Below are 16,589 nucleotides of genomic sequence, written 5' to 3' on the forward strand. Positions count from 1 at the left end.
GTCTTTTCAGCTTACGTCCTCCATTTTAATACGGCAATGTGGTTCTGTTCTTCATTCGAGATTGACGAGCGAAGAGGCAGATTGAAGAAGCAATCCTGGTGAATGGTGAATGGATTTCGATTCAAGTTTGTGAATGTGGGCAAGAAAATTGCTAACCAATATATAAATTAGCAAATACATACCAAAATCTGCACACCCAAAATCTTAAAACATCAATCAATATCAACACAGCTGAATTATGGGACTGCCAATGTATGCTTTTCCATCTGTATGGCAAGGGAGAGGGTACAAATATCAGAGACATACAATCTCAACATATATAAATACCAATTCACTTGCAATATTTATCCTGCAGAACAAAACATAAAGAAGCATGTAATGGGCGCATTCTTGGACAAAACCTTGATTGCTTGCAGTCTCTATGCCTGATCTGCAACCTCACCTAGCGTGTTCATCTCTGGTTAATCATTGTCAGTAGCAGAAAATGCCCAAAGAATGCAACCATTCAGTGTTGTGTCCATTCGATACTCTTAATGTCAATACCCTCCTTAACCATCTCATAAAGGGGGCTCATTTCCCTCAATTTCTCGACTTGGTGCACAGTAAGCCCCACCGCTCTATCAATCTCGATTGGAATCTTCCCTAAAGCTTGGGCCGCATCGGTATGGAAAGGCACATTGAATTCTTTGCAAATTTTTCCGATTTCCTCAACGGGTTGAATAACCCCAATCTCATTATTCACCATCATGACCGAAACCAGGCCTGTGTCGGGCCGAATCGCCGCCCTGAGCTTGTCTAGGTTAATAAGCCCGTCGGGTTCAACGGGAAGGTAAGTAACATCGAAGCCCTCTTGCTGCAGATGACGGAAGTGAAGATAATCTCCTTCGGAGAAGGGTTAATTAGGGTCGCAACTTGCGCCCGGGCGGTCTCGACGGCCTGGTCCGATTCCCAGCCGTAGAGGTGAGTCCGAGAGTGAGGGTTCCCGAATCGCGAGAGATAATAAGGGAGCATGGCGTCAAGCACACGCGGATCCACCGGAGAAGTGACCTGCATATCCAGGTATAGAGGTCTTCCGGAGATCTTCACTCCTTTCATGGTGACTCCAGCTGTTTCTTCCTCATAGGGCTCTACTCCCGCCGCCGCAGCAGCAGAGGTCGAAAAAGGACGGAGAATGGCGTAGGGTTTATCAAACGAGCGGCGGAAAACGGCGGCTAGAAGCTTCGAGGCCATCGTTATGAATCAAACAATTATGCTCCGACGAAGAATTGACTCTTACGCTCCGGGAATAAAAAGGGAATAAAAAGGGAAAGAATGAAGGACACTTGATAAGACGAAATTACCCCCTATTTAACATGCCATCTAACGGAAATTTAGACGGAGGACCAAAATTGTCCTCGTCATAATAAGAGTGTCCACAAATTGTCTGATTTTTTTAAAAAGGACTAAAATTGTCCGTGCCACTATAAGTCTAGGACCAAAAATGTCTTTTACTCTTAAAGCAAATATAGAGATTAAATCCATCAATTTAATATTACATCAATAAATTTTATTTTTTTTAAGTAGCATTCATTCAAAACTTAAATAATCAAATGTTCAAGACATAAAGGAATAACAGATAATCAAATAGAGGGATTAAATTGAGAACTCATAGTCTTAACTAAAGCATGAGCAAATTTGTTTATTGATCTACGTATATACGTATAAACTGAATAGACACCAATTTAGTGTCAATTTAAAAAGCGACATTCTCTCATGACACGACCCGCATAAGAGAAGTCAGACAAACCATTATTGAGCAATCTACAAATCATTTTGATAATCTGAGAAGATCACAATGTTTCTCCATCCGTGTTTCAAAACTCATGATAGAGCCTCCTTGATAGCCAGAGCTTCCACTAAATGAGGCTCATTCATACAACACACTGGGCCATTTTGTGCAGCCAGTAAATCACCAGGCCCAACCCATAGGCGAGGGCAGGCATGGCCCCTTCTCAGAGCCTATCTCTAGAGGGGGCTCATAGGCCATAAGATATTATAACAATAATAAATTTTGTGTTGATGTAATAGATTACATCAAAGACTTATACTTTGTGCTTTTTTTGTTTATAATTATGCAGATTTAATTTTCAATTTTATTCGTCATCTTCTCAGTTTTTTCTTAATAATGTTAAGCCTAATTTTTTTTTTTTTGAAAATAATGTTAAGCCTAATTATTATGTTATAATTGGAATTAAAATTGTAGTAGTATAATCAATTGTGTGGTGATGACTTATGCGTTGTATTTTCTTTCTTGCATCTTTACAAATACTGTATAACTGTACTCTTCTCTTCTTAGGTTTGCCTACACTATTTTCAAGTATAAGATTTGGTATAAGTTTTTTTGTTTCTTTCTACAAGTTGTGTTAAAATTTATTTTCTAATTGGTAAAGTGTTGGGGAAGGCTTGGAGTGGTGATACAGGGTGTTGGTTGGGGGGATATGTTGGATTGGTTACAACACTGTTTTGACATCTTTGAGGTTGAGACTTTGTGAGGGATTATTATGTTGTGTTGGGGTTTATGGAATTGTAGAAATGATGTCAATAATGGATGTGTGAGCTGGGTTAAATCTCTAGGTCAGCTGTCCCACTCAAAAGAGGTGGTTACAATTTAACGAGAGAATTAGTCACTGTGTCCGACAGTGGAAACCCTGGGTATATCAAAAAAAAAAAAAAAATGAATGTGTAAATGTGGAGAGTGTATAATGGGAGTTTGACGTTTCTAGAGACTATGAGGGTGGGGGCAAGGCCACACGAGGGGTGTTGAGGAGTGGTGGAAAGGTGGTGCAGCCAAATTAGGGATTCCTAAATTATTTTTCATGAAAATTTAATTTCATTCTTCAAATATTTTTCGCGAATCAAACGAGCCATTAGTTCATCATTAGTGAAAATATGAAGAACCAAATTCGTACATTATTTTTCTTAAATTTAATATTTACTAAATTGATATTTAACTAGATGACTAAATTTGGAATAAAATCAATAGTCAAGAGACCATTTATGGTCAAGTTAAAAGTCGATGATGAAAATTAGTAAGCGTCAATAGTCGATTGACCATTTACGATCCAATTGAAAGTTAAAAATAAAAGTGGTAAATATCAATAATCAAGGTACGATTCCTAAATTTTCAAAAAAAAAAAAAAAGGTACGATTCCTAAAATTAATTCCAACAATTATTAACCAAATTTAGTCTTAAAGTATTATTCTAAATGAATAATGGTAGAATTGAGTGAAATGTTAACAAAGTGATAATTGTTAACATTTACATGTATATTTTTGAATAATATTATTTTGCATATTAAAATCACAACATAATTTTCATTGACAATTACAAAAAAAAAAAAAAAAAAAAAAAACAATTGTTATAAATTACAACGTCATCTCGTGTGAACCTTATTAAATTGTACACTCAAAACAATATAGAGAAAAAGAGAGGAGAGAAGAAGAAGTTGAACTCAAGAACTCAAAATAGAATTTTTATTTAACAAACGCTAATATATATACATATACAATGATGGGAAAACTGTATCCAACCAGGGAAGTTAAAACTAAGATAATGACCATTTTATAGATTCCAACCACGGTGATGGGGGCTTAGATTCTTTAGGCTAAAAATGTTTGTGAAAATATATAATAAATACTACTTTGTAAAGAATTATGAGTATTTTAGAAACAATAATAATCACTTTATAGATATATTTACAACATCCTCCCTTAGCTATAATTAAAATTATTTTTATCAATAATTATAAATTGATTAACTTATCAATGAAGAGTTCACATAATAATTAAATTTAAAAAATCATTTATGGTTAATCGATTTTAAAACATTGAGAAGTTATATTTAATCAAATTAATAATGCATATTAAATATGAAAAATACCAAAATATTCTGGCATTATTTATATTTATTTGAAATTATTAATTCTATTTATCATATTAATAGTAAATTATTATTATTTTTGAAAATTATTAATAGTAAATTATTAAACACTAAAATATCAAAAATAGTATAACATTAATTCTTTGGATTTATTTGGTAATTCTACTTGCCTAATTCTTAATTTTGTTTATTAGGCAATTTAACTTGACATATTCGTTTGCCCCAAAATTTTGTCCAAATTTACAAGAAAATTAAATGACTGTGACCGCTATCATAAATAATATGGTACTATTTTAAAATAAAATTTGGTAAAATAGTTTTAAACAATTACATATTGTTGGTGATATACTGATGAACTTAGAAAATTTCCCAAACTATAAAACAAAACCTAATTCCAGAATCATATCTCAATTCTCATATTCTTGCCATTCTCCCTTACGTAGTCTATAGAGGCGCAAATCCGTTCTCCGTAAGTTCATTTTCGGCTCTCATTATTTTCATTGATTGCTCGTGAACAGCGTACCTTTCTAGCAACTTCAATCTATAATATTTATGTTTACTGCTATTTTTATCCTACTTTCTTGGCTTTTTATTTCATTTCAATCTAAATACATGTTTTTTTTTTAAGAAATTAATTCCTATTTGAAGCCTTTTGGTCGTGTTTAAAAGGGGAGTCGCAGAAATTTTAGTGTTGATTTAGCTTGAAGCACATTTTCAAGTTTGTTTTTGTCAATTTTGGTAGAGTTCAATACATCATACATGACTGAAAATTGTGTTATCGTGACGAAGTACAATGCGGATAGAATAGTCATGAAATAAACTGGCATGACATTTTTTTTCCCTTTTAATATAAAACGCCAAACAGTAGTTGAAAAAAAAAACAATTAAGTTTTTATTGTGGAATTAGAATTATTGTTAGAATAAAGATAAAGATGTGAATCAGTGGATGCTTTGTACTTAAATGAAATTCTGTATTGTGTATTTGAAAGCTGGTGTGAGTGGATATTTAAAGTTCTGTGATCAAGTAAGGGATATTGGTTTTTGTACACTGACACTTTAGGTCAGAGGTAGAGAGACTAATGTGTAAAAGTGTTCCAAAATTCTAAATTGGGAAGCTGAAACGAGATGTGATCCCAGTTGTGGCTGGTATGTAAGTGCTTATTAGGCCAGTTTGTAACTCTCTAGTGCCGGTTATTATTGAATGAACTACTTAGGAGTTAGGGCAGCAAGGGGCAAGTGATGCAAGGGTGAACTCTGCTGAGCTGCGTATTTTAGTTTTTCATGAGATGTTTTTTTGGGGGGTGTTTGGTAAATGGTTGATAGCTGATTGTTTTAGTTGGTTTGACCAGTTGATTGTATTAGCTGATTATAAAAAAAGTGTTTGATAAATTAACTGTTTAGTATTAACTGATAGCATGTAAAATGACCTTTAAGGGTATGAGTATATTATTATTATTATTATTATTATTACTATTATTATTTATTAAATAAATTTATTACTATTACTATTTATTATTATTATTGAAAATTTATTATTATTAAATAAATAAATCGAACAAATACTATAATGTAATAGAGTCAGTAGCATTCAAAAAAAAAAAAAAAAAAAAAAAAAAAAAACCTACAACCCCCCTTCTTATTATTATTATTATTATTATTATTTAAAATGACAAGCCCACGCATTAAAAAAAAAAAAAAAAAAAAAAAATATGACAAGCCCACGGTGCCCACCCACGACCCACCTAATGCCCAAACCCACATCTCAAATCAAATCACTAAACCAGTAAAACCCTCTGCCCCAAACGGCGAAGCAGTACGTGGAGAGAAAAATGAGCGACAATCAAAGGCAAGAAGCAATGGGGAAGAAGAAGGGCGAGAATCAATGGCAGCAAGGATGAAGATGTTCGATTTGGGTTCGTTTCTTTCAATGTTTTTATTTTTTTTTATTTATTTTTTATTTTTTTTAACTTTTGATTTGTGAATAAAAAAAATCTAATTTGTGTATTTATGGTGTGTTCTGAACTTTGAGGATGAAGAAAGTTGATAGTTTTTTTCATTTATTATTTACTTTTAATTTGTGAGTTTAGATGTGTGTTCTTGATGTTGTCCATGGCCTGACATTGAGAGGGGAGAAGCGAGAAAAGAAGAAGAATAATGGGTAAATCTGTCTTTTAGAAATTAAATGCAACCAGCCATCCCAAAAACGCTGCCTCACCCAGCTTGTCAAAAATCAGCTTATTGAGATGAATCAGCTGAAGGAAAAAGCCATTAACCAAACACTCATTTCAGCTGATTGACTAAGTCAAACAACTGAAAATGGTCAAATCAGCCAAAAATTGGCTGATCAGCCAATAACCAAACACCCCCTTGTCATCTTACAGATTCTTGCATTTGAACATGAAATGCTATATTGTTAGAAAAATTTGACTATTTGAGTATTCCTAGGCACATCATTTCTTCATTTGTTGTGAAGTGAGAAAGGAACAGTATATAAGGGGAGAAACTTCATTTAGCTGAGAATTTAGTATCTCAAACTAGTTATTATATTTGATGAGATGGTATAATATTGTATGATTATGTTCAATGAATCAATTCCCTTCAAAATGATGTGTGTGATAGTGGGTGTGTATGTATGGTGCATTACGGTGAGGAGAAAAATACTCGAATGCATTATAAGCTATTTGAGTTGATAGTCTCACTTAATTTGGTGCGATATGTATTAGTTATATTTATTCAATTGTGTTTCTTGAACTTTGCTATGATATTTGATTGTACAATCCTTATTATTACAAATTTTAATATAAAATAGAAAAAAATAACTTCTTAGTCAAGCCTATTCAAGTCAAGTTTGAGCTGGGTCCAGCTTCAAGCTTGACTTGGCTTGATTACACCCTTATATTTGACTCTCCAAATTTCTTCTTCTTATTTTCTTTAATGAAATAATTTATGTTTCTAAAATATGAAAATTAATTTGATATGAAATAAAATAAAATTAACAACAAGATTTTCAGATGGGTTTTCCTGAAAACAGTGTTTTGTTTATGCCCTTGCCTGTAGAGTGCAGATCATTCAATTTTTCGTCTTCGGTCTTCAAACTAATTTGAAACCCTTATCACCTACTCCACATTCAAACTGCTCAGAGCTTCTAGGGTCACTCACGTCAGGAAAGGTATATCATTTCATTCTAACATCTCTTTAATTTACTCGGCAATTTATACCATGTTCAAGGTTTCATCTTTATTGATTTTTTGAAATTTCCTTAGAGCTCTGTATTATTTTTCTTTTGTTTGTTTCTTTCTTTCTTTATCGTCAAAATTCACCACATTTTAGAATTATACTGCACCCCATGTAATTGTTGGAATTGATTTTAGTATTTTACCCATCTGCCTCAGCTTTTGATCTATTCTCACAACCAATTTATCTTAGGTTTTTAGAATTTTATTTAAAATCTCTGCTTTTGGCAGTAATCTACCGATGCATATCTGATCTCAAGCATAACTGCATCGAGAATATCTGGATTTTTTTTCACTCACGTCAAGAAAGGTATATCATTTCGTTCTAACATCTCTTTAATTTGCGCAGCAATTTATACCATGTTCAAGATTTCATCTTTTTTGAATTTTTTGAAATTTCCTGTTTGAATTTCATTATAGCTTTGTGTTATTTTTCTTTTGTTTGTTTCTTTATCGTCAAAATTCACCACATTTTAGAATTTTACTGCACCCCACTTAATTGTTGGAACTTGGAATTGATTTTACCCATCTGCCTCAGCTTTTGATCAATTCTCACAACCAATTTATGTTAGGATTTTAGAATTTTATTTAAAATCTCTGCTTTCCGCTATAATCTACTGATGAAGATCTGATCTCAAGCATAACTGCATCAAGATATCTGAATTTGTTTTCATTGGGTTTCCCATTATTTGGCAGATCAAAATCATAGCCAACTTCAATCTCCATTGTCACCATGACTTGCATTTCCAGCTCATCAAAGCATTTCTGTGTTGATATGTGCATCAGCATGGGAACAAAAGTATTGCATTAGGCTGTTGTACTCAGATTTAATCAGGTTAAGTGGTGGGAATTGTAGAGAAAATAAGGAACACAAGAAGGAAGATAATTTCATAGTGTAGTTGTGAAAATGTCACCAATAGGATTTGAGGGTACAAAACAATATTATGCTACTTTCACTGTTGTATTGGGCTATGCTTTATGTTCTAGTTTGCTTGCGGTGATCAACAAGTTTGCAATTACCCACTTTAATTACCCAGGGTTTCTCACTGCATTGCAGTACTTCACCTCGGCTCTGGGTGTTTGGGTTTTGGGGAAGCTAGGGCTGTTGCACCATGATGCGTTCACATGGGAAACCGCTAAGAAATTCTTGCCTGCTGCCTTTGTGTTTTTCTTGGCAATATTCACAAACACAAATCTTTTAAGCCATGCCAATGTGGATACATTTATAGTGTTCAGATCATGTACACCCCTTTTGGTTGCCCTGGCTGATACAACATTTAGGAAGCAACCGTTGCCTTCAAAGTTAACATTTCTATCGTTGGTCATTATTCTGGGAGGTGCTATTGGATATGTTGCTACAGATTCAGGTTTTACATTGACTGCTTATTCATGGGCAGTTGCTTATTTGGTGACCATTACTACTGAGATGGTCTACATTAAGCATATAGTGACGAACCTTGGACTAAATACTTGGGGATTCGTGCTGTATAACAATTTGCTCTCGTTGATGATAGCTCCCTTGTTTTGGATCATTACTGGGGAGTTTACACAAGTACTTGTTGCCATGGGATCTGGCACAGGGAATTTATTCAATCCCGTTGCGTTTTCCGCGGTGTCGCTCTCCTGTGTGTTTGGTTTGCTCATTAGTTTCTTTGGGTTTGCAGCAAGGAAGGCAATATCTGCCACTGCCTTTACAGTGACAGGTGTAGTAAATAAGTTTTTGACAGTTGTAATTAATGTCGTCATCTGGGATAAGCATGCCAGTCCTTTTGGGCTGCTATGCTTGCTGTTTACCATTGCTGGTGGCGTTCTTTATCAGCAGTCAGTTACTGGGATTAGCAGTGCTCCATCACAGCGGGAAATTAAGAACCATGGCAACAACTATGAAGATGGCGATGAAGAAAAGGGCGTTTCTGGTAAAATGTCTGGTGTATGAGCATTTGAACATACTCCAACTATTCCTAGTATGGCACTCATTCATTATGGATTTTGATCTTTACTTTACCAGATTATATCATTGCACTGCACTGGAATTCTTGAAAATTTTCTGATTGGATCTTTCTTACCATTACCTTTTTAATGAACTTTACTTATTTGCCTTAGTTATAATACTCGGTTTTCAGTTTTCTGTTATCGATCTGTGCCTCCTCCCCCAACCCCATCAATCCCAGTCGTTATGCTGTGCAACCGTGTGCACCATGCGGTTGCGAACGACGCCGTTTCACTATGGTGGAGTAACGGTGCCGTTAGTGGCACCGTTTAACTCCACCAATCAATTTTTTTTTTCTCACCATTGTCAACTAAGGTCGACGTCTTCTTCGAGTATTATGCATTTTATGGATATATAGTAAACTAATTCTGAATTTATAGTTCATTAATTCTGAATATATAGTTCATTCATTCTGAATACACAGACGCAGCGAACTGCCATATGCCAAAACAGAGTATCAGTAACCGGTGTGAATATATAGTTCATTAATTATGAATATATAGTTCATTAATTCCGGATATATAGTTCAAATTATGCACAGCATAACGCCGTTAACGGTAATCGAAAATAATTTTTTTTTTTTAAAGTCGGACGGTGTTGTTTTTATTAAAAACGACACCGTTTTGCAACCGTGTGTACGGTACATCATGCATGGTGCACACGGTTGCACGGCATAATTTGCGCACCAATCCTCAAAATGGAAAATCTTGGTTTAGTGCCCTGCCCTACACTGTTCTTTTGATTCGATTTCTTAAAGTAGGTGATTTGCAAATTTTTGATATTCATCAATTACTGGTAAATGGATTGGACTGATTTTATAACGGGCAGAACAAAAGTTGTGTGTTTAAAGAGGACACGTCGGGTGATGGGCAAAATATGGACACGGGGTGATGAATTTGGGGGTGGCAGAGACTCAGAGAGGCAGTGATGCGCAATTAATTGAATCAGAGTTTCAGACTCTCAGCGTTCAGGTTTTGATTCAAACATAAATTATATATGTATCATGGTCACCTTGCATTGTAGACTTTGATTCAAAATGATATTTAAATAATTTTGTATGTGTAGTTAACAATATTACAGTATATGTTTATAGTTAATATATTATGTCTTTAATTTATTTACAGACACATAATGTTGAAATCACAAAATATGTTAACTACATATATATAATTTTTGGTCTAAAATTCATATTGCAAGATGAATCTTGGTCAATTGTATAACAGTTGGTGATTCAGATTTCAGAATGATAGGCCGATCACATTTAAAAAAAAAAAAAAAAAGGGAAAGACATGCATAACATTTACAAAAGTATAATAATTGAGGGATTTTTTTTAATGAAGTCACTTGTTTATCAACTCATATAGGATGTGAATATGTGATGCAAGTTAATTCACACAAAATTTTACTTTGTCTAGATACAATATTTTTGAGTTATCTTTTCTTGAGAGTCTAGACAATATACTCTTCTTTTTTTCTGAAATTTTGTGTGCTTGCAAAAGTTTTTTTTTTTTTTTTTCTGAAATTTTGTGTGCTTGCAAAAGCACGGCATTTATTTGCCTAATTTGTTGCCATGTTCCATACAACATGGCATCCAGAGATTTAAGAAATTCTCGCACGTTTCAATGTTTCATATTTGTACAAATAGGGAAGGACCACATGACCAAACTAAAATGGATCATTAATTGGTAACATTTGACTTTGGGTGTAAATGAGATGTTTATTTATTTATTTGTTTATTTTGAGTGGCAAAGGAAATTGTTGATATTATATGAGAGTATACATTAAATAAATTTCGCTCATATATAATAGTTTATAAACTACACAGGAAACGTAAATTGCACTAGAAAAATTTTGTGTAATGGACTAGACTGAGAAAATGTTGACAAAAATATCAAACTCTTAACTTTTAAATACGAATTAAATTCATGTTTCACCCATTTAATTGACATGTTTTTTTTCCGGGTAAATGAGATTAAAAATGTTTCATGCATAGAGTGTACAAGAATTTCTGGCATGTGGTGGGAGTAGAAGAAGCCAAGCATGCTAAATCTTGTTGCAATCTGGAGGGATTATTAATCCCAGAATTCCATCTGAACCAGATATATGGGATCCTCTTATCTCTTGCTAATTTACTGTCCCTTTCTCTATGGATTTCAGTGTTGTCAATACTCAATACATCATTTTCAACACTAGTTTGGCAGTAGTTCTAGAGTTCGAATAAGTTCTTTCATTCGATCCAATCTTAGGTTTGTATATATTACAATCTTTTTATCTGAAATTCGTTGTAAATGAAATAATAAAATTTATCTAATAGGCGTTCGTTGATTTAAGTGAAAGAAATTTAAATCGTTTAAATATAATCTTAATTATTCAAAGTTTTTAATTAACCTTATCACCTTATCTCGTTAGATATAAATTTATTTATTTATTTATTTTAAAGGGGTACTTAAATTCATTCTAGGTTAGTGTAGGTAGTGCTAGGGGTTTGGCAAGGCTATACATGGCCTAAAGTGATTACTATGGGGAATTTAAAGATCTTACATCAAGTGGGAAAATAGTTTAGGGGTAATTGTCAACTTTTAACCTGCATAAATATCTTGACTTTATGTTACTAGTAAATTTCTATGGATTAAATGTTAATTTATTATATTTTTAGAGGGATTGTAATGAATTTAGATTGATTTCAAAAAAGATTTTATGAAATTTAATTTATTTAACATTAACATTATTCCTTAAAAGTCATATTTTGTTGCAACATTAGGGTTTTAAATTTTATAAAATTAATACTTTGGATTTATTTGGTAATTCTACTTGCCTAATTCTTTTTTTTTTGAATGCTATTAGCTCTATTACATTGTAGTATCTGTTCATATACTTTCTCAACCTATTGAAACACAGAGAGCTAATAATGCCTCCACTGAGGCTTGAACTCACAACCTTCCAAATGGAAGTCCAACCCGGGTACCATTGAACCACATAGTCCTGGTTACTTGCCTAATTCTTAATTCTATTTATTTGGCAATTTTACTTGCCATATTCTCTTGCCCCAAAATTTTGTCCAAATGGCATTAATGATTCATATGAATAATTCTCGATAAATTAATTCAATTTACAAATAATTAAATGACTGTGACCACTATCATAAATAACACAGTACTATTCAAACTCAAATTTGGTACGAAAGGTTTGAAACAATTTAGTACATATGGTTGGTGATACACTGATGAACTTACAAAAATCCCCAAACTATGAAAGAAACCTAATTCCAAAATCATATCCCAATTCCCAGATTTTTGCCATTTTCCCCTACAGAGGCGCAAAAATTTGCTCCGTAAGTTCATGTTCGGCGGATAGGTTTTCCTGAAAACAGTGTTTTGTTTATGCCATTGCCATTTGCGTGTAGAGTTTGAAACTGCTCAGAGCTTCTTAGGCCACTCACGTCAAGAAAGGTATATCATTTCATTCTAAGATCTCTTTAATTTGCTCAGCAGTTTATAGCAAGTTCAAGTTTCATCTTTATTGATTTTTTAAAATTTCCTGTTTGAATTTCCTTAGAGCTCTGTATTATTTTCCTTTGTTTGTTTGTATTGTCAAAATAATAATAATAATATAATTGAAGCACGTGCTCCATCTCAACTAAAAGTCCACCCGCCCTGTAAACTATAGTCAGTTACGAGTGACACTGAGATTTGAACCCATAACCTTTGGTCTGACTCTAATACCAAATTGAAACACGTGTTCCATCTCAACTAAAAGCCTAAGCTGATAATTGGATTGCACATTAATGGCTATATGCTCACAAATGGCTTATAATCATGGGGTGCACATGAATTTGGTCCAATTAGAAAATGCCAGGTAAGGAGGAAAAGATTGGAGAGTGGGTTAGTGGGTAGCATTATTCTTGTTGGAATTGATTTTACCCATCTGCCTCAGTTTTTGATCAATTATCACAACCAATTAATCTTAAGTTTTTTGAATTTTATTTAAAATCTCTGCTTTTGGCAGTAACCTACTGATGCAGATCTGATCTCAAGCATAACTGAATTGAGAATATCTGAACTTTTTTCATTGGGTTTCCCATTATTTGGCAGATCAAAATCATAGCCAACATGAATCTCCATTGTCACCATGATTCGCATTTCCAGCTCAAAGCATTTCTGTGTTGATATATGTATCGGTATGGGATCAAAAGTATTGCATTAGGCTGTTGTACTTGGATTTAATCAGGTCAAGTAGTGGGAATTGTAGAGAAAATAAGGAAAACAAGAAGTGAGATAATTTCTTAGTAAGTGTAGTCGTGAAAATGCCAGTTCGAGTTGAGGGTAAAAAACAATATTATGCTACCAGCACTCTCGTGTTGGGCTATGCTTTATGTTCCAGCTTGCTTGCGGTGATCAACAAGTTTGCAATTACCCACTTTAATTACCCAGGGCTTCTCACCGCATTGCAGTACTTCACCTCGGCTCTGGGTGTTTGGGTTTTGGGGAAGCTAGGGCTGTTACACCATGATGCGTTCACATGGGAAACCGCTAAGAAATTCTTGCCTGCTGCCTTTGTGTTTTTCTTGGCAATATTCACAAACACAAATCTTTTAAGCCATGCCAATGTGGATACATTTATAGTGTTCAGATCATGTACGCCCCTTTTGGTTGCCTTAGCTGATACAGCATTTAGGAAGCAACCGTGGCCTTCAAAGTTAACATTTCTATCGTTGGTCGTTATTTTGGGAGGTGCTATTGGATATGTTGCTACAGATTCAGGTTTCACGTTGACTGCTTATTCATGGGCATTTGCCTATTTGGTGACCATTACTACCGAGATGGTTTACATTAAGCATATAGTGACGAACCTTGGACTAAACACTTGGGGATTTGTGCTGTATAACAATTTGCTCGCCTTGATGATGGCTCCCCTGTTTTGGATCATTACTGGGGAGTTTGCTCATGTACTTGTTTCCGTGGGATCTGGCACAAGGAATTTATTCAACCCGGTTGCATTTTTCGCGGTGTCCATCTCCTGTGTGTTCGGTTTGCTCATTAGTTTCTTTGGATTTGCAGCGAGGAAGGCGATATCTGCCACTGCCTTTACTGTGACGGGTGTAGTAAATAAGTTTTTGACAGTCGCTATTAATGTGTTCATCTGGGATAAGCATGCGAGTCCCATCGGGCTGCTATGTTTGCTGTTTACCATGGCTGGTGGTGTTCTTTATCAGCAGTCAGTTACTGGGGTTAGCAGCGCCCCGCCACAGCAGGAAAGTAAGAACCATGGCGACGACCATGCAGATGGCGATGAAGAAAAGGGCATTTCTGGTAAAATATCTGGTGTGTGAGCATTTGAAGTTTTGAACATACTCTCTAACTATCCCTAACATGGCAACACATTCACTAGTATATTTCATTGTGGATTTTGATCTTTACTTTACAAGATTATATCACTGCACTGGTATTCTTGAAATTTTTGTGATTGGATCTTTCCTAGCATGACCTTTTTAACCAACTTTACTTATATGCCTTAGTTGTAGTACTCGGTTCTCGATTTTCTGTTATCTTTTGTAAGTGATTTTGTACATATATCATCGAGTGTGTATGATCATTCAGCCTCCCCTTCTTTGCTCCTGACTAGTGACTACCCTCTTTTATAGTAGAAGAGAGGGTAATGTACATGGTAGAAGAAGGCTCATATGGTCCATTCGGCACTTATGGATAATTAAGGAGATTAAAGGCTCTAATTAATTAATAGGATTAAAGACTATAATTAATGGGATTAAAGGCTCTAATTAATGCCATTGGAGGTTATGGAAAGATAATTAGAGAGCCAAGACTGACTGGTTACGTTCCGAAAGGTTGAACCCCATCCCTAAGGACTCCTTACACCCCAGCCCAACAGAGCATATGTGAGGATATAAATCATGTAACTCAACTGACATGAACCACAGAAACTAGACTTTTGCTTACTGCACACAAGGAGCCCCTCACTTTGAGAAGTTGCTCCCACACTGTCGTCGGTGAGACTCGATTTCTGGTCATTCTTTTCAACTTTCACCTCTATGATCATTTGAGCTGCCCATGTGCGGGCTCAAGTCCGAGTTTCATGCCTGCTTGCTAGGTGGTACCGACTGGGTACCCATGTTGAGTATCTATCAGGCAAAATATGCACAGTTGCACACGGGCGGGGGGATGAATTTGGGGGTGGCAGAGACTCAGAGAGGCAGTGATGGGCAATTAATTGAATCAGAGTTTCAGACTCTCAGCTGGTTCACAGGTGGGGTGGGGTGGGGGGTAATATATTATATATTATATATTCATATATGATATGATGAGATTCACAAGGATGATGATGATGATGATAAGGATTTTTATTTTTATTTTTGGTTTAAGGTGAGGAAGAGAAAGAACGTGAAAAACTTGTCAGCTTGAACAACGGGATTCAAACAACAACAACGCCTCAGCATTAAGGATTTGTCTGCCCCAAACGATGCATGCATGCATGTTTTCTTGGGCTCCGATCCCTTCTTCATTGGTCCCATTTCCCCACCGCTCTATACTCTCTGCAACTTCCCACTGTCCCTAAATTCCCACTCTTATAATTAACCAAATAAAACATATATACTGATACAATTTCACATCCATCTCACTGAAAATAGAGATTTTTTTCCCACTTATTATAATGGTCTTTTGAGTTGAGCATTTCTATTAAGTTTAAATATGTCATTCTTAAATTTGGGCATGGATAATTAAAAATTACATTTTTAGTACTATAGGTATACAGTATCATTAAAAAAATTATAATTATTTCTTTTATTATGTAACGTTATCTAGAATGGCATGGCCTTGTGAATATAGACCATACTGCATATACACGTATACGTAATACGTTCTTTCCTTTATAGCATCATTATGGTCCCGAATTTCTTATTATATACTAGTACTGGGCATGCATTAGGTCCACTTGGACCACATATTTCTCTGAAAATATGAAATTAAATACGTAAATATAATAATAAATAAATAAGATTGAAGAATATGAGACGATTTTAAAAAAATAAAAATAAAAAAATCTAAAAGTTTGTGATTAGAGGTGACACTGATTAGAATAATTGAATGTTAGACACAAAAAGGCCTACTGCAATACTGCATGCTGCATAGAATTGGGTCAATTCAATTGACTCTTTGGAATCATAAAATGATGACTTCTAGGCATATCCACGTCACCCCTCTTTTCTAGTTTTTTTTTTTTTCTTTTTCTTTTTTTTTTCTAGCTTATTAACCTCTGTGCTGCGTTTGGATGGCCGAAATGTGACATAAAATAAAATAAAATAAATTTAACACAAGTTACACAAGATTTTTTTTTTTTGTATTTTTTTTTTCAATAGACCTCTCACTTTGCTAGAGTAAAGTACAACATGGCTGTATTTATTTTAATTTTTCAACTTTCTTCATTTTTAAAA

At 34.5% G+C, this 16,589-nt stretch overlaps 2 protein-coding genes and 1 long non-coding RNA gene across 6 annotated transcripts; 2 read left to right on the top strand and 1 right to left on the bottom strand.

Moving 5' to 3' along the window:
* Positions 1-183: 183 nt before the first annotated feature.
* On the bottom strand, positions 184-870 carry LOC109186288. The gene is made up of 2 exons (XR_002055117.1): positions 316-870; positions 184-257 (listed from the first exon to the last, which is right to left on the bottom strand). It is a non-coding gene; the product is annotated as an uncharacterized LOC109186288 (long non-coding RNA).
* Positions 871-5,682: 4,812 nt separating this feature from the next.
* On the top strand, positions 5,683-9,285 carry LOC109186738 (GDP-mannose transporter GONST4). Of its 3 annotated transcripts, XM_019336854.1 has the most exons (4): positions 5,683-5,832; positions 6,977-7,088; positions 7,384-7,462; positions 7,849-9,285. In XM_019336854.1, exon 4 carries the CDS (start codon positions 8,060-8,062, stop codon positions 9,086-9,088), a length of 1,029 nt encoding a protein of 342 aa, XP_019192399.1. In that variant the 5' UTR covers positions 5,683-5,832; positions 6,977-7,088; positions 7,384-7,462; positions 7,849-8,059; the 3' UTR covers positions 9,089-9,285. The 3 variants fall into 3 exon arrangements, with proteins under 3 accessions (XP_019192399.1, XP_019192397.1, XP_019192398.1); XM_019336852.1 differs by lacking the exon at positions 7,384-7,462; XM_019336853.1 differs by lacking the exon at positions 7,384-7,462 and having other exon boundaries at positions 6,984-7,088.
* Positions 9,286-12,369: 3,084 nt separating this feature from the next.
* Positions 12,370-15,770, top strand: LOC109186737 (GDP-mannose transporter GONST4-like). Of its 2 annotated transcripts, none has more exons than XM_019336850.1 (3): positions 12,370-12,591; positions 13,234-14,463; positions 15,520-15,770. In XM_019336850.1, the coding sequence occupies exons 2-3, from the start codon at positions 13,446-13,448 to the stop codon at positions 15,594-15,596; spliced, it is 1,095 nt and encodes a 364-aa protein (XP_019192395.1). In that variant the 5' UTR covers positions 12,370-12,591; positions 13,234-13,445; the 3' UTR covers positions 15,597-15,770. The 2 variants fall into 2 exon arrangements, with proteins under 2 accessions (XP_019192395.1, XP_019192396.1); XM_019336851.1 differs by having other exon boundaries at positions 13,234-14,451.
* The last annotated feature ends 819 nt before the right edge of the window (positions 15,771-16,589 follow it).

Source organism: Ipomoea nil, unplaced genomic scaffold (genome assembly GCF_001879475.1).
Source record: "Ipomoea nil cultivar Tokyo-kokei standard unplaced genomic scaffold, Asagao_1.1 scaffold1407, whole genome shotgun sequence".
NCBI lineage: Eukaryota > Viridiplantae > Streptophyta > Magnoliopsida > Solanales > Convolvulaceae > Ipomoea > Ipomoea nil.

Bases quoted from the DNA above. Each gene is read 5' to 3' on its own strand.
- LOC109186738 (XM_019336854.1), top strand. From the start codon at position 8,060: ATGTCACCAATAGGATTTGAGGGTACAAAACAATATTATGCTACTTTC.
- LOC109186737 (XM_019336850.1), top strand. From the start codon at position 13,446: ATGCCAGTTCGAGTTGAGGGTAAAAAACAATATTATGCTACCAGCACT. The intron at 14,464-15,519 runs GTGTGTGAGCAT...TTTTGGTTTAAG, and splicing joins CATTTCTGGTAAAATATCTG to GTGAGGAAGAGAAAGAACGT.